Source organism: Piliocolobus tephrosceles, chromosome 9, assembly GCF_002776525.5.
Source record: "Piliocolobus tephrosceles isolate RC106 chromosome 9, ASM277652v3, whole genome shotgun sequence".
In the NCBI taxonomy this organism is placed as follows: domain Eukaryota; kingdom Metazoa; phylum Chordata; class Mammalia; order Primates; family Cercopithecidae; genus Piliocolobus; species Piliocolobus tephrosceles.
In genome coordinates, this window is record NC_045442.1 from 105,072,440 (window position 1) to 105,097,995 (window position 25,556).

A 25,556-nucleotide genomic window follows, 5' to 3' on the forward strand; every position below is an offset into this window, starting at 1 on the left:
TGGCGCAGTGGCTCACACCTGTGATCCCAGCACTCTGGGAGGCCGAGGCAGGCAGATCATGACGTCAGGAGATCAAGACCATTCTGGCTAACACGGTGAAACCCCATCTCTACTGAAAAATACGAAAAAAATATTAGCCAGGCATGGTGGCAGGCGCCTGTAGTCCCCCCTACTCGGGAGGCTGAGGCAGGAGAACGATGTGAACTCAGGAGGTGGAGCTCACAGTGAGCCGAGATCGCACCACTGCACTCCAGCCTGGGTGACAGAGTGAGAGACTCCGTCTCAAAAACAAAAAGAGAAAGCAAATCTTGGGTAAGGAATTTCAATTTGGAAATCACTTTTTTGACATTTCATAATAGGGGTGACCAGATAAAGGTTCTGTTTTTAGTTGTCATTTAGCTGGTCCATACACACTCACCTTTGCCCTCCACATCAGCCATAGTTTAAAAACATCAACGTGGCGTCCACACTGTAAGGCCTTATCTCCAGTGTCATAGGACAGGTCATAATGTTTATCTTGCTGAAAGAGGTAGGAGGCATGCATTTGGTTGCAATTCTGCATCAATCCCTACAAGAGAGAAGAGAAAATTTAGGAAATTCTACTGATTACTCATTAGATTTATATTGGTAAAAATTAATAAGAAAAAAATAAAAGTAAGAGAATTGCATATCTTAGAGAAAGAAAACAAAATGAAAAAAAGAATTCTGGACAGGAGTGTCTAGGTTGTTGTAATGGTCAACTCTGTGGGATCAATGGCTCAGGGTCAAATGTCATGGAGGTTAGCAAGGACACGTTTATACTTTTACTCTCCCTTTTAAGAGAAGGCATTTGTAAAAATCAACTGATAAATAAAAATCATAATCAGAGTACACATTTATATTTAAATGTTCTCCTTCTTTGGGAGAACATCATACTATTCTGGTTTCATTGTGATTAAAATATTTTGGAAACTCTTTGGTTTTGTGAAATATTATTAGTGTGGTTCTTCTAGTATTTCCATCCATATCTAGTTCAAGTACTTTATCATTTAGCTGTTAGGGAGTTTGAGCTCCCTTTGGAAATCATGGGTTTTAAGACAGCTCATTGCTATAATTTTTATATGCTGAAATCTAAAAGAAAAAAAAAACCACACACACACATTGCAATTTTGAGATGAATTTAAATAACCAATCTTTCAAATGTCATGTTCCACTCTCAAGAGTGGTCAGAGCTTCAGTGCTGCATTCGCATGCCCAATTCCTTGAGATAGTTAAGTGGAAAGTCTCATCGTCAATGGCCATTCATTTGTCCTAGCACTGTAACCTTACTATGGAAATGGGTGGCAAAGTGATTGAATTATTCCGTAGAATAGTGACTGAATCATATTTTCCGACTAAAATAGTATCGCCAGTCTCTTCACTAAAAACCCCGTGTTTCAATTTGTCACGAACCACTGGATGCCTCTGACTATTTTGTTCTCTTCTAATTGTGATTTCACAAAAGCTTTGGCATTTGGTTTTGTTTCTTTTGTGATTCATGACAAAAGAAGACAAGACTAAAGTGTGATCACTTAGTTGAAGTTAGAAGTGAAAACACTTCTGAAAACTCTCCACACTAAAACACAATGCAATGCAATTATAGTTTTAATTTGGTTTTGAAAGATGGAGTGTTGAAATGGTAGACAACAGAACTGGACTTTACCTTGTAGTTTAGGCTTCACATATATTGGAATCCATTCATTATTTTTCAGAATAAGACAAATTAAATACGATGTATTTGTATTGGATCAGTAGAAATATACTGAACTTGAAAAAGAAAATTCACTTGAAGACCAATAACGTGAAAATTTGCAGCACTCGCTTTTATTTGGTTTCATGGTCACAGAAACTTTGTGCCATTATTCCTCTGGCCATGGAAGCTCACACACTGGCACCTCAATACTAAGGAAGACCACCTCAGAGAGTGTGGAATGCTGAAAGGATCAGACCTACTCCTACTGTGATAGAAAAAAATAACTCAAAAACACGTGAGCCCTAAAAAAGCTGGACGGCCGGGTGTGGTGGCTCACGCCTGTAATCCCAACACTTTGGGAGGCAGAGGCGGGCGGATCTCGGGATCAGGAAATCGAGACCATCCTGGCTAACACAGTGAAACCCTGTCTCTATTAAAAATACAAAAGATTAGCCAGGCCTGGTGGTAGGCACCTGTAGTTCCAGCTACTTGGGAGGCTGAGGCAGGAGAATGGCGCGAACCCAGGAGATGGAGGTTGCAGTGAGCCGAGATCACGTCACTGCACTTCAGCCTGGGCGACAGAAGGAGACCACGTCTCAAACAAACAAACAAAAAAAGGCTGGACAGCCGCAGTCTCATTATTGTACAATATGACAAGCAAAAGTGATGCTGTTTTCCCTATAGAAGGTCTTAGTGAGATGACGTCCTGGTTCTGAGCCATGAGCCATGAAAAGGTTATAGACCATCATGTCCCAAACTAATGTGTTTTAAAACACATTAATAGTTGCTGTACATAAAGAGATTCCAATGCTCAAATAAATGTAGGAAACTCTGTATCATCTAGCCTTTCTTTTTAGATATTGCAATACATATCAGGCTATTAAGGGCCCCAATAAGCCCTGAAATAATGTAAGTTGTTTTTAACTCTAAACCAATATATCCCAGCCTTTTTAAAACTGAGAACTCTCTTATTGGGGAACACTTATTACCATCTTATGGAACAGCACTGTTCCTTGGATGCCAATAAAAGAAATGCTGTCAGAGCATCATAAACTCTTGGATTTGTAAGGGAATTTAGAGCTCATTTATTCCTAATCAATAAAGGAATCATTTCTACACCCTTCCTAATAAGTGGCTGTCCAATCTCTCTATTTAATCACCTCCCCTTATTAATTTATTCCTACTGTTGGACAGCTTAGTTTTTAGAAGTGTTTCTTTTATTGAACCCAAGACAGACCTAAAATTGCAGGGTGTTCTGATTTTGCCATCAAATCTCTACCACCCGGTGTTACTAAACCAGCTCCCCAAAGCCTCATCGAAAACCCCAGTCTCTTCCATTTGAGAGTCCTCTAAATGGTGAAGGCTGCCATCCTCCTCTCGGCCCTTTTCTTTTCTTTTCCTCCCTAGGCTAAACATCCTTAGTTGTTTCAATCATCCCTCTGACACGTTTACCAATTGGTCCCCACAGTTTGGGATCTAGCTTGATGGAACCCTATGGACAATTTGGTACAGAGCTAAGCAGAGCACTGCAGGTGTGGTTTAACTAGAGGAGAGTGGGAGACCACCACCTTCTCATGCTGAAACTCCACTTCCTGTGTCTCATCAATGTATTTTGTATGGCATTTGTCTCTTGACTCGTTGACCCTGTAGAGCTAACATCCTTTGCCTTTTTCACAAGTCCAACAATTTAGCTGTAGAAACAAGCCTTCCTTGTCCAATCAAAATATAACCACAGTATACATGGACCTAAGGGCAGAGCCTTACAATGATCTCCAACAACAATGTCCCTTTTTGGATGTGACTCACTGGTCCAGTCTGTAAAAATCATCTTGTATTCTGATTCCATCCCTACACACATTCACTCTACCTCCCAGTCTCCTCTCATCTGAAACATTAATAAGCTTCTATGTTTTACGTAAACAGTTTCATGAATATTTTGAATGGTACAGGTTAGGTACCAAGCCATAGGCTCTATCCTGGGTAACATCAAATGGCCAGTGAGTAGGTCCTTCCAATGAAGTCATCTAATCAGTTCCAAATCTATTTTCCTCTGGCTCACATCTCCCTTTTGGTCTGTAAGGACATAATGGGAGCCACTGTCAAAACATCTGGCTGAAATCTGAATAACAAACATTTATTTTCTCCTTTGAGGTAATTACAGCTGAGGTTTGCATGAGCTAGGGCAGATGATAATACATTGGACTGTATTTTTAAGTGATGAAAACCCAGTCCAAAAGGATATTTTCCAATGCATTCATCTCATTTTGAGGGGAAGTTTCTGTCTTCAATCTTGTGTCCACATTTCTATTACTGATGAAGACACAGAAGGCATGCTGTGTAAATTTGCAGTTCACAACAGGAGGTATTAAGAACCAACCACAGAGTAGTAACACTCGTTGACCCAGCAATCCCACTTTGAGTCTACTTTGAGAAAATAATCAGGAATGTGATCAAAGGTATATGTTTAAGGATTCTATCAAGTCACTCTGTAAAACATTGGTTAATATTTTAACCATAGAGATATGGTTCATTGAATTATGTGACAGAATAATATGAGGCCATTACAAATCAGGTTTTGGAAGATCATGCTCATAATATAGTGCAAAGGATAAAGAAGAATCAACATGTATATACGAGGTATATGAGGTAGATGACAGCAATTTTATTATAAATATATATTTATTTATACATTTTAAATATATTTATTTCTAGAAAAAATTGTGGGAGAAAATATTAAAAATGGTAATAATGGTTATCCCTAAGTTATAAAAATTTGAGGTGACTCTAAATTTATTTATATTTTCTATTCTGCCTCAACTTTCTGACATAGTGTGTTAACTGTATAATTAGAAAAAAAGCAAAGTATTTTTAAGTAAATAAAGATAGATATTTGGCTGGGCACGGTGGCTCATGCCTGTGATCCAGCACTCTGAAAGGCTGAGGTGGACGGATCACTTGAGGCCAGGAGCTCTTGGCCAACCTGGCCAACACGGCGAAAACCTCTCTCTACTAAAATCACAAAAATTAGCCAGGTGTGGTGGTGGGCACCTGTAGTCCCAGCTGTTTGGGAGGCCGAGGCATGAGAATCACTTGAACCCAGGAGGCAGAGATTACAGTGAGCCAAGATGGCACCATTCTTCACTCCAGCCTGGGTGACAGAATGAGACGCTGTCTCAAACAAAAGAAAAAAAAGTAAATGAAGATCAACATTTAAAAATTCTTTTAATCTGGGGTTGCTTTAGTAATGCTAAGAAGATAAAATTTAATGGGGATCATCTGAAGCTCCTTATTTGGGTTTCATCAACAAAATAAATGCGGGACTAAGGAAGTATGAGTCCGGCCCGGTGTCATGGAAGGGAGACGCAGTGGCCTTGACCAACAGTGCTCACCTACTGAGAACGGCCCTAGGCCTGGTCAACAGAACCATCTTGAATGAAAGTGCTCATTGATGCCGCTCCTCTTTTCTGGTTAATAAGGATGCAGCTTCCTTACACTCTGAACATGGCTTTAAATATTGAATAGATAGACTGTAATCATGAGAGACAGAACACACACACACATACATATACATGTTATGGACCTGGATCCTAACACTAACCTGAATCCTGTATCATGTATATTTCTTATATAGGAAAAATGATCTCTCAGATTCCAGAAAAAAACCTGGAAATCTAATTTTTTGAGAGAGTGACATAGAGGGTCTCTGGATTGGGGGAATGCAGGAACAGTTGAGGAAAGGGATATCATACTGAAAACATGGAGATTAGGTCAAAGTTTATGTTCTGAAAGTTGAGGTCCTCTTACCCTTTCTTCCCCGTTAGGCACCAGACCTTCACCCTGAAGACAGGAATCTAGAAAGGGCTCTCTGGAGAATGTGAGTAGCACCATAGAGAAGACCCGGTGATCCTGACATTTCCAGAGAAAGTTACCCGCACAAAGACAGTCAAACCCACGCACGAACTGGGACACAGAGTCAGGAGACACATACCTCTTCTCTAACCAGGAGAGCAGAGCACTGCAAAGGGACTCCCATCATCTTGTGTGGATTCCACGTCACAGAGTTGGCCCTAAAATAAACAAATCATGTAAGCGGGTGGCACTCCACCCTGACAGGCTCAGGGCATGTGCAACCGAGCCTCAGTTTCTTGGTACGTTTCTCAGAATCCAGATGGACACTAAATGTATTTATTTATTTTAATTTACAAAATTAAACAGATTGAGGGGGTACCAGTGCAGATTTCCTACATGCCTATAGGGCGTAGTGGTGAAGTCTGACCTTTTGGTGTACCCAGCACCCAAAGAGTGACCACTGTACCCAATAGATAATTTTTCAACCCTCTCCCCCATCCCATGCTCCCACGACACTGTATTTAGTAAACACAAAGTAGACTCTTAAAGATGTGTGAAAGGAAAATATCTTGGACCCCCAAAATCACTAAGGTAAAGGGAAAAGTCAGGGTGGGAACTGCTTGTGGCAAACCTGTCCTCCCATTCTATTCAGTTACCCCTCTGCTCACTGAGATAAATGCATATGTGATTGCCTCCTTTGGAAAGGCAAATCAGAAACTCAAAAGAATGCAACCATTTGTCTCTTATCTACCCATGACCTGGAAGGCCCCTCCACACTTTGAGTTGTCCCGACTTTCCAGCTCAAACCAGTGTTCATCTTACATATGTTGATCAATGTCGTGTATCTCTCTACAATGCATAGAACCAAACTGTGCTCTGACCACCCGGTGCACGTGTTGTCAGGACCACCTGAGGCTGTGTCACAGGCGTGAGTCCTCAACCCTGGCCCAATAAACTTTCAAAATTAACTGAGACCTGTCTCAGTTTTTCGGAGTTCACACTGCAACTTTTCTTTGTCCACAGAAATAGCAGGTGAGGGTGTGGGTCTCCATGTGGCGTGCCCCAGCTCCAGTGGCCGCATGCACCCGGCCTCCACGGTGGTCTCAGGGCACAGCTTAGAGTCATTGGGATCATCCAGTCCAGAGTCTCTCCTTTGGCCAGTGATGGTCAGAGTACCTGGCCAGTGAGGGCGGCGGCCTCCTGTACCTCTGTGGTCCTTGCTATCGCAGTGGCCTGGAGCTCAAAGAGAGGGCTCATTTCACTGCTTAACATGATTTTTCCTTTCTAAACAATTGATGCCTAAATTTCTCAGATGCGTCCTTTCCTCGTAGTAGCTTCTGGCGAGGCCCGTGCTTCCATCTGTTTCCTAATCCAGAGTTATTTTCTTTCCAGACTGCAGATGAGATGTGCTGTGGCTCCCACAGCAGGGGAGAGTTCCGTCTTTTTTTGCCTCACACCTTGGGGAAATTTGATGCTCTCTCATCAGTAACAGTGGCTCACACAGCAGAGATTCCCTGCTCAGGGATTTACATTATTTCAAAAGTCTGAGCTGTAGTCCTGGTTCAGGTTCCTTTAATAATAATTCTCATTATTTTAATCTGGATTCAGCAATTGTGTTGTAACTGACTCGGTCTCCATTTCATCCTTCACTTGGCACCAGAATTATTTTCGATTTCTGTTTATGGCCCTCTCCTTCTCTGAAATCACTGACAGTTTTCTTTCGCCTCCAGCCCAAATTCCAAACTGCAGGGTATGGCTTCTGCAGCCCTTGGGGCAAGCCCCAGCTACGCCTTAGGCCTTGTGTCCCTTCGCTTTTCTTTATCCATTTCATCATGCCAGATTATCTTTTGTTCTCAGAGAATTCTATTATCATAGTGCTGGGTCTCATTATGCTATTTCCTCTTCCTGGAACACCATCTCCCTTTGCTTCACTTTGTTAAATCTTGCTTAAGTTTTTAAGGCCCCAGATTCTTTCAGTATGATCTCTGTGACCTTGTTTAACTTCTGTGACTTCTCTCCCTCACTTCCACCGTGCTCCTCTTTTGATTCTCGGAAAAGCAACTGCTCCCACTGTGAATGCCATGGCTCACTTCATACATTTACTGGGTAAGGTGAGCCTCTGCGCTTGTCTCCGGAGAGACTGAGGGGTCCTGGCAGTGGAGTTTCATGAGTGGCGTAAAGGAGGCAGGCAAGTATTACAGTAGAATAACCCGTGGCAGTTGCCTCCAGAGAGCCATGGATTGCTGCCCCGTCTGGCTGTACGACGGACGTGGGCTCACCCAGTTCCCACCTCTCTGGGTGTGACAGCCTTGGGAAAAAATGAGAAGCTAGGAAAGACCCCATTCATTCATTTGATGAAGGGCATGTCAGTCAGTCAGAGCGCTCACTGGCCTGGGGATCTTATCTGAGCCAACGAATAGTCTAGCTCAGCTTCTGGTCTTTCTCTGGCTCTGACACTGGTTGTCAGATACATTTATGACTGCAATTGAGGAATTAGAAGCAAAGGCAGTTCATGGTCAGATAACTACCCCTGGAGAGAAGACTAAATGACTTAATGAATAATAACAGCATTGAGGTACTAAAAGTTCCCTCCAAGAAAATATCTCCTTGCTCTGTAGAATGACCCTGGAGTCAGGACCCTAGGCTATAAAGCAGACATAATAGTTAAGGGGGAAGCCCTCAGGCGCCAGATAGTATGGGTTTTCATTCAGGTTTCATCACTTCCTAGCTGTGTGACTTTGAGCAAGTCACTTAACCTCTCTGTGCCTAGATTTCCTCATCTGGAAAAGGAGAATAGTAATAAATATTTAGGTAAAGTGCTTAGAACTGTGCTTAACAGGCAGTGAGCATTAAATAAGGTTGGCTTTTGCTATGGATTTCATCTCTGTCATTTGTGAATTTGGTGACACGGTGCACATATGTACACACAGCCATTCTATACATTCCATCATGTTCTACGGCTAGATGTCTAACTCTGATAAACTCAGCTTTGTCAATAAGAATGCCTGATGGGAGAGGAAAACAGCTGTCTTCCATGTCTGACTGTGGTGTTTATCTCTACGCGGGGGCCTATTTGTCTTTTCAGAAGAGAAGCTGCCAAGGCTCACAACTACCTGTCACTGAATTCTCTGTCCCACCTCTCTCTCAGAGGCATAAAGATGGCAAAAAAAGATGGCAAAAAGCCCTGCAGATTGATTTGATGACATGGCCTTGATTTGAGAAATGTTGGCAATTTGTTAAAAGCGAAAAACAAAAAAACAGAAAAACAGCCTCAGGTTCATTTTAAAACGCTTTGCTGTGGGGTTCGGTCACGTGGCTTCTGCAGTTTGTGTAAGTTGGAGAGAACTGAATCCTGCAGGGCTGTTGTAAGACATCTCCCTGTGCTCTTATTTGTGCCTCAAATCCATAGGCCCCACCCGCCACTGCTCAACCTTCTAGATTGATTCTTTCTCTTCTATATTCTGTGTTCCTAGCACCACTTCCCTTCCAGGCCTCCACCCTCCAAACCTCACTGTCGTCCTTGGTTTCACTCTTTTCTTCCCCCTGTCTTGATATCGCCCCTTACAGTTCTCTCTCCCCGTCTCCTAGGTCCATCCACTTACTTCCTTCTCTGCTACTACAGCTTAGGTCACACTCAGCGTCTCTCCTGTCCTGCACCTGGACGTTCCTAAGAGCTTAACAGCTTCCAGTCTGTCCCTGGCTCCCATCTCCTCTCTAATGCGGAGTTAATGCCAGAACACAGGTGAGATCACATTGCACCTCTGCTCAAAGCCTGCTAGGGCTCCTGCAGCAAAGGTTTTTGATGGGTTTTGTCCCCCCAAGGAATCTGATAATCTCCACGCATAATGGCAGCCACACAGCAGTGACTCCCAGCTCAGGGATCTATGTTTCGTGGAAAGAACCCCCGTGGATTCTGACCTGGCTCTGTGGGAAGGCCCTGGGGGCTGGCCAAGACTTCTGTACCTCCCACCCATGACCTGGCCACTGCTGTGAAACCATGTCATCCTCCAACCAAACTTGTTTGAACTTTCTCCAAGACATTGTGCACTTTCACACTTGCGTGTCTCTTCAGCCTGAATGCCCTTTTCCATTTCTGTATGCCATGATGAAGTACCCTGTATGCCATGATGCTCAGCTCCGATGTTGCTCTGCTTGGCGAAACCTCTCTGTAATCACGGAAGGAACCATTCCTTTCTCTGTGCTCTCCGATCAGCTCCTATGTCTGTCTCTCCAGTCTTTGCTTCCTTGCCTTGAATTTTAATCCACTGTTCACTGACCATCTTCCCCACTAGACTGTAAACTCCTTGAAGATAGGCTTTATATCATACCCGTCTTTGCACCCACGCAGTGCCATGCACTGTGACTTGCATATGACAGAGGTTCAGCAATGATTGAATTAAATCCTGAACGCTTGGCTCTCAGGGTGGGCGTGAGGGTAACTGGTGATGCGGCAGAAACTGCACCAGCACCTTCAGCTAGGACTGAAAGCCTTGAGAGTGGAACACATCAGAGGATGATTACGGTAAGCAGCAGCCTGTGGGCAGGAGGGACTAAAGACGAGTCAGTATGATGCAGAGGTCAGTATGGTGGCTCACGCCTGTGATACCAGCATTTTGGGAGGCTGAGTCGAGTAGATCACTTGAGGTCAGGAGTTCAAGATCAGCCTGGCCAACGTGGTGAAACCCCATCTCTGCTAAAAATACAAACAAGCAAGCAAGCAAGCAAACAAACAATTGGCCAGGCATGGCAGTGCATACCTATAACCCCAGCTACTCAGGAGGTTGAGGCAGGAGAATTGCTTGAACCCAGGAGGCAGAGGTTGCAGTGAGGCAAGATTGTACCACCACACTCCAGCCTGGGTGACAGAGTGAGACTCCACCTCAAAAATAAATAAATAAAAAGAAAAAGAAATAAAAGTACAATACACAGAGTCATGCTCTGGAGTCTCAGGGCTTGTGGCGTGCCCTCTCAGCAGCATTTTGACAGTGCTAGCAAGGAAGAGAGCTGTTTTCTGAATATTTGGTTGGTTCTCAAAGGGGATGCCAGACAGGGCTCCAGGTGTTTGTGCCATTTTATTTATTTATTTATTTATTTTTATTTATTAAATTTTTTTAGAGATGGGGTCTCACTCTGTTGCCCAGGCTGGAGTGCAGTGGTGCTATCATAGCTCACTGTAGCCTTGAATTCCTGGGCTCCAGTGATCCTTCTGCCTCACTCAGTCTCCTGAGTAGCTAGGACCACAGCCACGCATGCCACCATGCCTGGCTAATTTAAAAAAAAAAAAACAAATCTTTTTGTAGAGATGGAGTCTCACTCTGTTTCCCAGGTGGGTCTTGAACTCCTGGCCTCAATGATCCTTCCACCTCTGCCTCCCAAAGTCCTGGGATTACAAGCAAGAGCCACTGTGCCCGGTCCCCTTGTGCCATTTTGTGTGAGAATGGCATTCAGATCCCCTGTGACTACGAAGGAGCCTCTGGATTTGGGGACAAGAATTGATCATGGATTTCCTCTACTTTTAGAGTGAGTTCTAAACTTTGGTTTGCGGAGCTTGAAAACATGTCATTCCCTAAGTGAGACACATTTCTGTCTTAAACTTGTGGCCATACACATTAAGTGGTTTCCACTGGTCTTCCAACTGTATTCACTTAGAAAGTATGCCTTTTGCTAATAAGTCAGTGAGAGAAGGGTATCCTCGGGTCAATGGGTAGCTAAGGGGATTCTGCTCAGAGTGGAACACCAGTAGCCCCCTCATTTTTAGGACTTCATATATGGTTACTCCATTTGAAAAGCTTAGTTACAGTACAGTTTCAAGAATTGTGGCAGTAAGAGGGATCTCTGTGTTCCCTGATGAACGTTCTAAGCTTTGCTCTCAAATAGTAGTCTTTGGTACAGAATCGTGTGGGTGTTTATTTTTCTAAGGCTCAGGGTAGGTAATTTAGTGAGTTTTTAAGTGGAAGATGTGCCAGGACTTTCAGCACATGCAGTCGCAGGTGGCATCAAAGGTAAAGTAACAGACTTTTTGTGCCAGTCAGAAACTCACAGAAGAGAAAGACCTGTAGATAGGCCACCTCTCTTGAAAGCACATGAATTTAATTCTTGTTCTGATCGTGCGGGCAGGCACCTTTCAAGGTTTTCTCTTTCTCTCTCTTTTATTGTCTCTCCCTGTTTACTTCATTGCCTCTTCCTTAAGTTTCTGCATTCTTGCAGATCTTCATGGTGGAAAGGGATTAGGCCTGGGAGAAGCCCCAAGGGTCCAAGAGCAGAGGCCTGGCACTGGCTGACTCTGGGAGGGAGACACACCTACCCTCATCCACCAGCGTCTAAATGGGGCCCTGCAATCAGAGCTTGGGGGGCTCCAGGTGCCTTAACCCAGCTGTGCCCAGGCCAGGCCCTGACCCCGGCCATCAGACTCAGGGACAGTGACCCTTCTGACATGGGCCTTAGCTGGTATAACCCAACTCTTTTTTGCTTTCTTTCCATTAATTCAGCGGGATGCTCTTGACTCCAGCCCAGTCACCCTACCCCTCTCTTTCCACACTCACGGGTTCTCTGTGCGTTTTAGGCCCGGGTGTCACATCACACACCCTACACAGCCACTCTGGCCTGGGCCTCCCGCATGCCCAGGGCTCACAAGTGCTTCTGCGCTCCATCAGCATCTCTCCTTGTCCTGGAACAGAAACTGTGCCAAGATGTCTAGGGGCAGAGCCAGTGTGACGCTTTTGCTGGGCAGCATCTGGGGACTTGGCAGGGGATGGTGGGCATTTGGCAGTCTCTGATGAATTCAGGCTTTCTTGGTCGCCTGGAGTGTCAGAGCTCACCACTGTGTCTGACCTGCTATGTTGTGATGAGAGAACTGGGCTCCCCTTGCATGTGGTTCAGAACCAGAGCCTGTATTTTGCATTCTGTTTTTCTCTTTTCTTTGGACCTGAATGTGCTTTATGCTAATCGGATACCACTGCCTTTGTGTTTTTCAGCATTTCTCAACAGTCTTCTGTGCAGGCTCTAAATAAAAGGTGCTTTGCAGCATCAGTCAGAGCTGTGTCAGAGAAAGGTTATTCAGGGAATGAAACCATGAGATGAGGCTATTGCTAGTATGTTTCACTTTAAGTGAACTGGCTATCTTAGACCCCAAGCCCAAACTTTCAACACTGATAAGTTACAAGGTGCTTATTTGCTTGCAAAATTATTTGTTTTTTTTTTTTAAGCAGTGGATATTATCCTTTTATGAAACATGAAAGCTATAAATCTTCCCCCTAGAAAAACGTGGGCTGCCTGCAGGTTTTAAAAGATTTTTGTGGTTGGTTCAGAGATCCCAGGAATAGACCCTAGATAGGAATCTCTATGTCTGGAAGACATTCTACCAGGGTCACTTGATGTGTATTCTGATTTTTCTGTTGTTTACACACAATATTTACGTATTTGATTTTTCTGTTGTTTACCCATATTCATGAGCGTAACACCACATAAGGCAAGGAACAAAAGCACCGAATAGAGTGAGCTCACTCAGTATTCCAAGAGTTCCTGGAAACTAATTGTAATTTGTGTTTCACAGTTAGCTTTTAACACTTTATGTTGTTAATAAGAAAAATGCAACATACCTCTCCACGCCACTCAGTTTCCACTTGTGTTTTCGGGACATCAGTAATCCTCCACCCCAAGCTGCCTGAAAAAAGATCATACAAGGAAAATGGTAGCAGTTTGTCATTGCCTAGATTTCTGTAGTCTGGTGTCTTCCAGACTAATGAGAGTCTCTTAGGGTGAAAATGATCTCCTTGACCCCAGGCCACTTAGGAAGTTGACCACCTTCTTCTGGCACTAACCTTCAGAGTTTACATTGAAGGGCCATTCTAAGGTCTCCAGACTCCATCCCACATTTGTATGGGTGTAAGGAGCCACCTTGGAGGCATAATTCCTGGTCCACAGGAGAGGGAGAAAGACCCTCTCCCAAACCTATCACCAGCACTGTTAGTCCTCGTGAAGTCATGTGTTCAGAATGAGAAACCCTGTGGTCCCCACAGTGTAAGGCAGAGAAGATGGACAGGAGGGGCATTAAACAGCTTCCAGGTTGCAGGGAAAATTCTTTTGACAAGTCTAAATGATTCCAGAAATAGAAAGTGGCTTCATAACTCTATTTCACTGATGTGTGATTTTGGATAATTTCTGGGTCCAAAAAACCCCACCCAAAATCCACAAGCAGCAAAGATTCATACCAGTTAATTAGCTAAGCAATTAGAATACATGTCTTAAAAATCTGTACTTGATCAAGGTTGAAGATTTGAATTGGTGTAGTAATCTCCTTTAAAAACAGAATGCCAAGATGGAGATTAATTTGGAAATATTAACTTTCTTTCCTCTGTGTGTACAAATAATTCTAGGATAATTTTAAAGGGATTATAAAATTTATGATATAATTGCTTCCCCCCACCTTTTGCTGTAAGTTCAGTTCTTTTTTAGTTTTGTTTTGTTTTTGAGACAGAGTTTTGCTCTTGTCACACAGGCTAGAGTGCAATGGTGCGATCTTGGCTCACTGCAACCTCTGCCTCCCGGGTTCAAGCAATTCTCCTGTCTCAGCCTCCCAAGCAGCTGGGATTACAGGCACCCGCCACCACGCCTGGCTAATTTTTGTCTTTTTAGTAGAGATGAGATTTCACCATGCTGGCCAGGCTGGTCTTGAGCTCCTGACTTCAGGTCATCCACCTGCCTCGGCCTCCCAAAGTGCTGGGATTACAGGCATGAGCCACTGCGCCTGGCCCAGTTCTTTTGCACTTTGAAAAATTATCTAATATTCCAAATGTGTACTATTTTAAGATTCTTTCTACGTTATAGAATGTATGAATGTTAAAGCTAATAAGAGTAAGTGGTAAACCTGGTATGTTTCAAAGAAAAGCTAATAAAACTGGTTAAAAGATTCCCTAGTTCTAATTTAAGTAGGGGACCCAGAGGAACGGCCCATAGCTTCTGCTGGCTCAGGACACACAGACATTCTCATTTTTGAAGTTGTCAGGTAATCCTCTTCCTGAATCAGCCAGCAAGGCCTAACAGGGTTTCCAGTCCTGAGGCCCAGGTCACTAATGGCACCGGGCGGTTCAGTCTTTTCTCAGTGTCCTCATGCGTAAAATGAAAGGGACTCTGGTAGCCTAATGAACGACTCACATGTGAATCAGGGAGGGTAAAGAAGATGGGTGATTGCTTTGCAGGAATACTCTGGAATAATGGAAATGCTAAGTCTGTGGAAATGTTCGCTCCTAAAGAAAAGAGCATTAATGAGGCCGGGCACAGTGGCTCACGCCTGTAATCCCAGCACTTTGGGAGGCCAAGGCAGGTGGATCACCTTAGGTCAGGAGTTTGAGACCAGCCAATATGGAGAGTCCCGTCTCTACTAAAAATGCAAAAATTAGCTGGGCATGGGTGCGCACACCTGTAATCCCAGCTACTCGGGAGGCTGAGGCAGGAGAATTGCTTGAACCCTGGAGGTGGAGGTTGCAGTGAGCTGAGATCACGCCACTGCAGTCCAGGCTGGGTGACAGAGCAAGACTCTGTCTCAAAAAGGAAAAAAAAGAGCATTAATTTGGTCTGAATAATTATTATAAAGCCAAAATGATCTAGCCAGGGCTAGATCATTGTTATAGCCCTGACTTAGACCCAGTGCTGGCCCACGACAAGAGTGGGACTGTGTGCGTAGGTTATATTCCTCCATGAATGCAATGGCTCGATGAATTGAGAACAAAGTGGTCAGCCTGGGTACTGATTATAGAAATACAAATATTACCATGTTGGGGACATTAAGGTATAATCAGCCTCGGGATGCTTCTGGTGCATGGTGTGTACTGTGTGAGTTGTGTGCTAATTTGCTTCAGCCATCTTTAAAAGCGTTAATATCACCACCCTGAAAATAAGCTGATCAAGTTAAAAAAAAAAAAAAAAAGAAAAGAAATTTCCTTCGTGTGTACCAGACGAAAAACATCCAAGGACATTTTAGTGGCCAGTCCCTACGGAATACTTACATCCACGTGCATCCAGATCTTATACTTCTTGCAAATGTCAGCGACAGCTAAGAGCGGATCAAATGCTCCATACACGGTGGTTCCAGCTGTGGCACTCACGAGGAAAGGAACAAATCCCTGTGCAAATGAGAAAGCCCCAAATCATGGGAAACAGAGTCAAGGGTTCTTTTAAAAAGCTGATTCGAAGCAATGGGAATTCTCTCCCTAACAGACTCGTCTGAATTTGGGGTAGCAGCAGAAGAGTTACTGACACCCCGAGGCCTGTGACAAATTGATGTTCACTCTCTGGAATCTGAGTTCTCTAGGCCATGCTGTTGGACCTGACTGTGTCTTATAAGAACAGACATTTCGATTCTCAGAAGAAGCTGTAGTGAACCCAGAGGCTGTCAAGGGATGTCCCCAATACATGTATATATTCCCGGTAGACTTTCTGGCCCTTTTAACCCCCTTTGCTCACTTTCAAGTGTTCCTTATTCACACCGAGGCCTCTGAACTTCATAAATCCCCTAGAGTGAGTAGGCAGGAGAATGAAGAGAAGTAGCTTTGACCAGCCTATTATTCCTATTTGGAAAATGCCCAGATAATTCATTTGGCATTTCAGCACGGAGGAGCGAAAATACTAAGCCATGACTTTTATCCGTCTAACTAGTCCTCAGTCTCTCTGGCCGTGGCTAAATGAAAACTGATTGAAGTAACAGGCTGGAAGAAGGCAGGAGAATGCCACAGACAGGATCGCCATAGTCCCTCATTCCATAAGGACTCTGTCCTGTCTATAGAATGTGATGTTACGGTGTCAGTCTTTAGGTGGCAGCAAAGGTTTAATCTTGTAGTTGATGTTACTAGAAGTAGTTCTAGCACCTGCACAAGAACGAGGGAAACCTTCTCCTGCTGCCTGCACTTAGTAAACCAAAACCAAACGAATAAGGGCATATGAACGCAAATAATGATTTCTGAGTTCCTAATAATAAAATGCATGTGTATCTTATTAAATCAGGAACTGTAGATTATATCTACCAAATGGTAAACAGAGAATTCTAGAAACAAATTCTCTGATTTGTGAGCCATTCCAGGTTGTAAATGACTTTCTAGAGCTTTGGGAATCTTGGCCAGGCATTCAGAACTTGTTACTTCTGAAAAGAGTTCTAAATTGCTTCCTGCAAAATAAGCTCTCTGGAGAGCCAATGCTAACATCATGCACCTAGACAGGAAAAACTGGCCCCTTTTGAAGAACCGCACCAGAGTCCCTCACATACTGCATTAGCATTCTGCTGTTTCCCTGCCTCCGAAAATACTCTTTCAAATGTGTGTGTGTTTCATGCTAACCCTCAGTACCTAGGAAGACAAATGCTTTGGAAACTCTCACTGTATCTCTGTATATAATATTTATTCAGCAATTTAAACTTTTCTAAAGCAGAGCCTATAATCCAGAGAAATACATAGTGACTGGATGCAGAATTCTACATTCTCATTAAATCTGGGAAATTGAGGTTTGGATCCTTTTTTTAAAATAAAACCAAAACACACTTTGTTCTCTGCTGGAGGAAAATAGAAATATGGGCTGGATAAAGATCCCGGCAGAAACTTACTTTCTGTTTGGCTTCAAGAATCCTTCTTTCAAGATCAGATGGGATCATTTTCCCTCTGGAAGGAAAAAGAAATATAGTTTGCTTTGAATAATTTGCTTCATCATCTTTACAATGTAAGTGGCCGTAGGAGAGTAAAGTCCAACCCTAAACTGTTGATAACAATACTCGGTGAAAACAACTACTTGACTGTTTCCAGGAAGGATGCATTTGGCCATGTTAGCAACCTCCAGAGAGCTATTTTGACTTAAAGAATGTTTCTCTGCCTCCCGTACCACGATCATTACAATAGTAAGCAAAGCAGTATCTGTGTTTTTGTTTTAGGAAAGAAGCATTTTTAGGGTTGAAAGGATGTTTGAAACGTGAGCCCATGAATTTTTGGCCTTCTTTATGCTTTTAGCACTTGGAATGTCATTAGGTAGCTCATCCAGATGTTTCAGAATGGATTTTCTCTTCCTGCTGTTTCAATGGTGTGTGAAATTGCAGGTCGGTTTATTAAAAGATTTGGAATAAAAAGGTTTTTCTGAACTCTCCTTTCATTGCCAAACATTTTGCTCCAAATCAGGCTTGTTTTAACTGAATTAAGAGGATGACTTAATAAGAAGGTTCTGTGCACAGCAGAGGGTCATGGTAATCGTTCTACGGAGAACAACATAATACGGTCAGGAGTCTGCAAAACGTGCCAGAAATGATAGTCATGCCTCATCCGGGCAGGTAAATGCATCCCTTAAAGCAGTGATTTTCAACCTGATCAGATCAGGCTGTACTAAAGCACCTTGCTCCTGCTCTGATATAAACAAAATGTTCAAATTTCCGAGAAAATGTGCGTATTATCTTTACCTTTCACATAAAGTTTAAAGCACATTAAATTGCCATAGTATTTTTGCAGGTAAACAAGAAAATTGAGAATGAGAACTCTTAGAAATCGTTTTTTGCAAATCTTGAATTTTACCCAAGTTTACCACAAGTTAAACACCTTTGCTGGGGAGAATTATGGGTAGACTAGCTTGACAATCATTATTTGCTCATTAAATCATATCATACCTAACTTTTTATTAAGTGTAAGGCATTAAGATGGCACTGAGGAGTCAGAGATGACGGTCCATTCGAATTAGAAGGGGCTCCAAGACATGCCTGATTCTAGTTGAACCTTCTCATTTTTCAAATAAGGCAACAGCCTGAGAGGAGAAGTGACTGCCCAAGATCAAATACCGGTAAAAGTCCAGGGAGTAACTAGAAATATAATCTAAGCTTCCAGAACAAACTCAAAGGTGCCAACCATATAGGAAACCTGTCTGGAAAAGTTGTATTATTTTAAGATAAGATAAATCTTTCAAGATCACATCTGACTTTCACGAACCAGAGGTGTTATCCAAACCTGCCGGGAAAACAGTAATGAATGTATAGTCTGTTCTTTTCTCTATCAGCGAGATTTGGGCAGGAGGAGGGAGTAGGCTTGTCAAACCATCAACTCATGCACCTCTGGCAGATTGGAAAGAAATGGGGGTGGCTCTAGTCTCTCCTGGACACTCTGCCTTCCAAACCTATATTTGTTTTGTCTACTTAGGATCCGGAGCCTGACATATGGCAGGTGGTAGATAAACATTGCTGGAGGAATATGACTAGAAGGGAAAGTTTAACCTAAGGCTAGTAATATGTTTACCTTAATGTCTGACCAGATAGTGAATAGGGAGGCCTTGGGGGAGGAAATTTGCCATCTTTTTCTCTATTTTAGAATTGGCCGAAGTACTTTAGAATTCTGGTTCTTAAAATTTAGTGAGCATAATAATCACCCAAGTCCCTGTTTAAAATGCATGGCCCCATTCTTAGGGATTTTGATTTAGTAGGTCAGCATAGGACCCCGGAATTAATTCATCCCACAAATATTTATTGCACACTTGCTGAGTGCCAAGCAGTGTTGTAGGAACTGGGGTAGCAGGGTAAACGAGACAGCTTCTACTCTCCAGGGCTTCCATGCTATCAAGTGAGACAAATGAACTGATAAATAGACAAATAGGCACAAGAATCTGCATGTTCATCAGTCACCCAGGTGATTCTGATGAAGGAAGACCTGGGTCCATATGTTAAGAAAAGCTGCTTGGGACATTTTAGCCTGGGAGTATTTAAATAACTGTGTAATACATTAAGCACTTTTCATATGTGCCATGGTTTGGAGCCTTCATGGCTGCAGGGCAGTGAGCAGAAGGAGCTCCAGGTGTAGCTTTGTCCATCCTCTGCCTGCCCATATGTTGCGGGGACAGAGGTGACTGGGTGACAACCAGCAGATTGTCCCCTGCAGATTAGAGGCTGTCTCGTCAGTCCTGGTCTTTCTGCACGAGCATCGCCTGGTGCCTGGGAGGCTTTGGATGGCGACTGTTCCATACTCTTTGTGTGGTCCAAAAGTATTTCTATAACGTAAGCATATATCTTTAATAATTACACATCCAGCCTTTAAGCTTACAATTAAGTAGCCACTGATGCTTTATAACACTGCTCTCAGTTAGCTGTTAGTGTTTAAGAAGGGACTGCTACTAAAGTCAGGGCCATTGAAACAGACTGCTGCTTTGGACAAGGTGTTTTGCATTAAGATGCTTGGTTAGCAGTAGCCTTTAGGAAGTTGCGTGATGCTGGCCAGGCGCGGTGGCTCGCGCCTGTAATCCCAGTAATTTGGGAGGCCGAGGCAGGCGGATCACAAGGTCAAGATATTGAGACCATCCTGGCCAACATGGTGAAACCTCGTCTCTACTAAAGATAGAAAAATTAGCTGGGCATGGTGGTGCATGCCTATAGTCCCAGCTACTTCGAGTGGCTGAGGCAGGAGAATTGCTTGAACCTGGGAGGTGGAGGTTGCAGTGAGCTGAGATCCTGCTACTGCACTCCAGCCTGGGTGATAGAGTGAGACTCCATTTCAAAAAAAAAAAAAAAAAAAGTCATATGATGCTATAGGGTCAGATAACTCTCTTAAGTTGACTGGGCAAAAATCCCAGGAAGAACGACAGGTAGAACCACCAGCAGGAAAGATCTTCTCTTTGTGGGAAGAAGCAAAAAGGCACAGAATGTATCTCAGACCATGGTCCCAGATTCATGCCTAACTCCCCAGAGCTCCAAAGGAAAGAACTGATTATCTTATCAAAGAAAGCAAGTTACTGGAGAGCCTGTATTTCTAGGCAGGCTTGCAGATGGTCACATATAGGGTGCTTGAGTCACTAGTTGACCCTGTTCATTGGCCCTGCTGAAACCAGAGATACTACCAGCCTTTCCTAAGTGAGTAGATCTTAGCTCTATTCCTAAAAACATGAGTGCAAAGAAGAAAGTATTCATATATCCTTCCTATTAGAAATTGACTAAGGTTATATAATAGCAACACTACCAGCAGCAATGATAAATGACTAGTTTTAGAAGCAGTAACTGTGAGATCCCTGCTCCTCCTCCTGACCCTACGAGATAGTTATTTTGCACTTACAGTGCAGATTAGGAAACTGAGGTTCAGAGAGGCAGTTGACTATGGTTAAAAGCTTGAAATCTGGAGATATAATAGTGGGTTCCTGCCACAGATCATATATGCTAACTGTGTGTAGTTGAAATATTTTCTTCTTTTTACTCATTTATAAAATGATAATAGTATTTGTCTCAGATTTGTATGAGAGTTAAATAAGATAGTAGGTATAAACAATATTAAGCAAACTCTGCCTAACATGTGGTAACCACTAGATGCCTGTTTGACAGTCTAACGTTGTTATGTTGTTATTAGCAGTAGTATTGTTATTGTTGTCATTAGTATTATGTGACTTGCAGACTGTCACACAGCTAGCAGGAGGCAGATTTCAAATCTAGAGCTGTCTGATAGCAAAACTTAGACCCCTGGCACTGTACAAATACCTTGACTTAACAAAAATATTTTTCAGGTTGAGTTCTAGGATTGTAATGACATGTGCAAAATGTCCATGTGGTTTTCTGGAAGCCTCCTGAATTGAGTAGTCCAGTGACCCCAATTACTGCTATCAGCACTGACTAGTAAATAATAAAAGCATGTAACCTCATCTTAAAACATATTTGATGATGTTTTTCTACCTAGAGTAGCATCCAAATGCAATAGCAGTAACAAAAACCTGCTAGTTGTTTGTTTATATTTGCTTTTTAAACTGGTCAGTGCTAGGCAAAACTATCCTATCAAGATAGCAAGGAGAGTTAATGGATGTAGGTGAATTTTCAAATTGCACAGACTGTGTAGTGACTAGAGAAATTGCATAGATTCACTCGGGGAAAACACTGTTGAAGATGAATTGCAGAGAAGCAGCAAAAATTACCAGAGATTTCTCCTGGGGAAAAGAGCTCCCCGTGTCTTTACATAGCTGATACTAACATGGGTAGCCTGTCTTAGGAAAGGATCCTAAGATAAATAAACTCACAAAAGTCAAAACTGACCATTTAAGAGGTACTTGTATTACAAAACCAAGCCCTTTGCAAAGAATTTTACCATAATTATAAATAGTGAACTTCCTATTCGCTATAAATAATGAATCCAAATACATAGTTGGATTTGGAAAAAGAACTTTAACTGTAATGATCAATATTTTTCTCTTTTAAGATTTGTTTTCCAGTGTGCGCAATTGAATCACTTAGCATTATTGTCAGGTTATAAGAAAAGGGTATTTTGGGTGATTTTTTGTGTATAATTCTAGTAATATTTATTCTTTCCATTGACTTCCTCCAAAAGCATTTACTTAGCACACATACTATGACTATACAACAATGCAAGTGATGTGCAACTGAGACTCCAGTCATGATACGGTAAGGAGATATCTTCTTTTGTCTATGAAACCTCCTTACTGCTGCCCTTGAAGGGTAGTATTAGAGCTGACAGGGAGGTATATGATGAGGGAAACCGTATGGGCAAGAAAGTGTGCTGACCACCTCACATCACTCCTCCTTCTCCCCAAACTACTGTCTCTCTTCTCTAAAAGTATCTGTTGAGAGACAGAAAAAAGGATTATGATAAAAGGTTCAAGTTACCATGTAAGAAACCATGCTTGGCTACTCTAAATAAACAACTTTGGAGTCCAAGAGGAAATCAAGATGGCAATTACAGAACATTAAAAATTAGTGACATGAGAATAAAACTTATAAAAACATGAGAAGCATCCTAAATCATTCTCAGAGGAAAATGTATAGCCCTGAGTGCTTCTGAAATTAAATAACACAGAATAAAAATAACTAAATTGATTAATCCAAAAAGCTGGGGAAACAACAACAGTGTGGGCAGAAAGAAGAAATAATTTTTTTAGTGAATTAGAAAACTTAATAAAAAGTAAACTTAATAAATTCAAAAGATGGGACATTGAAAATATCAATAGATACACAAATATCTGATTAGTCCAAGAAATAAAAGAGAGAAAATGTAACATTTGAAAGGAGAGAGATGTTATGAATAAAGAGATTTTAATATTTTAAAGCATTCTATGTAAAGCTTTATAATAATCTTAAAGTTTTTGAGAAAATAACTAATTTTTCCCTCAGAAAGTAAATTACAAGAATTGATTCAAGCATATAAGGAAATTTGAAAAAAAAAACCCAAAAACCTAATAACCAAGAAATAAGTGGGAGAAAAGTTGCCAAAAATCTGCCCCCGCCTCAAAATGCCAGGCCAGGATAGTAAATTTTAACAAGTTTACTAATAACATATAATACTCTTTAAACTCTTATAGAGAAGACAAAGGAAAGCTGCAGAATGAATTTTCTGAAGCTAGATAATTCTGAAAGCAAAACTCGTCAGAGATAGCCCAGAGAAACCTATAGATACGTCTTACAAATATAGCTACAATAATCCTAAATATAATATTGGGAAATATAATCCTGAAGGAAATTCAAGATTAGCATTGGATCAAGTGGGATTTGTTGCAAGAATGCAAAGGTGTGTACTACTAGGAAATCCTTTTAGCACAACTCATCAATAGACCAAAGTTAGAAAATCATCTCAGTTAATGTCATCTCAATTGATGAGAGTGAACATCCATTCCACAAGAGAAGGAAGTGGGTGAGGAGAAGGAGAAAGAGAAGAGGGTGGGAAGAGAAGAGAAGAAACAAAAGAATTCTTGGTAAATTAAGAAGACACTTTTTTTTTTTTTTTTTTTGAGACAGAGTCTCGCCTTGTCACTTAGGCTGGAGTGCATTGGCACCATCTTAGCTCACTGCAAGCTCTGCTTCCTGGGTTCACACAATTCTCTTGCCTCAGCCTCCCGAGCAGCTGGGACTACAGGTGCCTGCCACCACGCCCGGCTAATTTTTTGTATTTTTAGTAGAGATGGCGTTTCACCGTGTTAGCCAGGATGGTCTCAATCTCCTGACCTGGTGATCCACCCACCTCGGCCTCCCAAAGTGCTGGGATTACAGGCATGAGCCACTGGGCCTGGCCTAGAAGACACTTTCTTAACACGATAAAAAAAAAATCTACTTCAAACCAAGAGTTAACATCATATCTAAATGCAAAAGCCTAAATACATTTCCATTAAATTTGGGACAACAACATTCTTCTTAAGAGACAGAAAATTCTAACTGACCAATAATGAATAAGGGAATTGAATCAGTAATCAAAAATCTCCCATCAAAGAAAAGCCCAGGACCTAATAGCTTCACTGGATAGTACCTCCAAGATCAGGAGCAAGATTAGGATGCTCACTCTTGCCACTTCTATCCAACTTAGTATTGGAAGTCCTAGCCAGAGCAATTGGGTATGAAAAAGAAGTAAAAGACATTCAAATCAGAAAAGAATAAGCTAAATAGTCTCTGTTTTTAGATGATGTGATCTTATACAGAGAAAACCAAAAACTTCACCAGAAATTTGTTAGAACTATAAATGAATTCAGTAAAATTCCAAGATATGAAAATTAACACATAAAAATCAGTTGTGCTACCATACACTAGAAAAAAACTATCCAGAAAAGAAATCAAGAAAACAGTTTCACTTACATGCCCTCAAAATGAATAAAATACTTAGAAATAAATTTAACCATAAAGGTGAGAGATCAATACAATGAGACTATAAAACATTGATGAAAGAAATTGAAGAAACATACAAATAAATGGAAAGATATCTTACGTTGATGAATTGGAAGAGTCAATATTGTCAAAATGTCTATACTACCCAAAGCTATCTACAGATTCCATTGAAATACCTGTCAAAATTTCAATGGCATTTTTCACAGAAATAGAAAAAACAATCTCAAAAATTCATATGGAAACACAAACAACCATGAATAGCTAAAGTAATCTTGAAAAAGGAGAAAAAAGCTGGAGACATCATGCTTCCTGATCTCAAATTATATTACAAACCTATGTAATAAAAACAGTATGCACTGGAATAAAAACAGATACACAGACCAATGGAACAAAGAGAAAGCCCAGAAATAAACCTAGGCACAAGTGGTCAACTAATCATCAGCAAAGGTGCCATATATACACAATGGGGAAAGGACAATCTTTTTGATAAATAGTGCCAGGAGAATTGGATATCCACATGCAACAAATTAAAATTCGATCCTTATGTTACACCATACACAAAAATCAACTCAAAATGGATTGAAGATTTACCTAAGACCTGAAACTGTTACTAGGAAGACAACATAGGGGAAAACTTCCATGACATTGGTCTTGGCAATGACTTTTTGGATGTGATACCAACAGCAGAGGCAATAAAAGCAAAAATAAACAAGTATGACTATACAAAACTAAAGTTTCTGCACAGTAAAGGAAACAGTTAACAAAATGAAAAGGCGTCCCATGGAATGGGAGTAAATATTTGCAACCTTATATCAGATAAAAGGTTAGTATCCAAAACATAGAAGGACCTCATACAACTCAATAGCAAAAACTCCCAAATAACCTAATTTAAAAATAGACAAAAAATCTGAATAGACCTGTTTCCAAAGAAGACATACGTATATAAAAAGGTGCTAATCACTAATCATGACTAATTTTCAGGGAAATGCAAATCAAAACCACAATGAGATATCATCTCACATTTGTTAGGATGGCTATTAAAAAAAAGTCAAAAGATAACAAGTGCTGGAGAGGACACAGAGAAAAGAGAACCCTTATACATTGGTGTAGCCCTTACAGAAAGCAGCATGAAAGTTCCTCAAGAAAAAAAAAAACCCCAGAAATTCCATATGATCCAGAAATCTCGGTTCTGGGTATGTATCCAAAGGAAATAAAATCACTGTCTCAAAGAAATAACCACACTTCCATGTTCACTGCAGCATTACTCACAATAGCCAAGATTTAGAAACAACCTATGTGTCTGTCAACAGGTAAACAGATAAAGAAAAAATACAATAAATATATAAATGGAGTATTATTCAGTTACGAAAAAGAACTGTCACATGACAGTTTCTGTCATGTGACAACATGGAT

General features: G+C 41.6%; 1 protein-coding gene across 1 annotated transcript in view; it reads right to left on the bottom strand.

Moving 5' to 3' along the window:
- GAD2 (glutamate decarboxylase 2) overlaps window positions 1-25,556 on the bottom strand; it is an 89,071-nt gene that overhangs the window by 19,134 nt on the left and 44,381 nt on the right. Inside the window, exons 9-13 of the mRNA XM_023194847.1 lie at window positions 17,151-17,205; window positions 15,565-15,681; window positions 13,159-13,223; window positions 5,700-5,778; window positions 419-568 (exon numbers count right to left, since the gene is read on the bottom strand). Of these exons, the coding sequence (XP_023050615.1) occupies window positions 419-568; window positions 5,700-5,778; window positions 13,159-13,223; window positions 15,565-15,681; window positions 17,151-17,205 (466 nt within the window). The remainder of the gene's footprint in view (window positions 1-418; window positions 569-5,699; window positions 5,779-13,158; window positions 13,224-15,564; window positions 15,682-17,150; window positions 17,206-25,556) is intronic.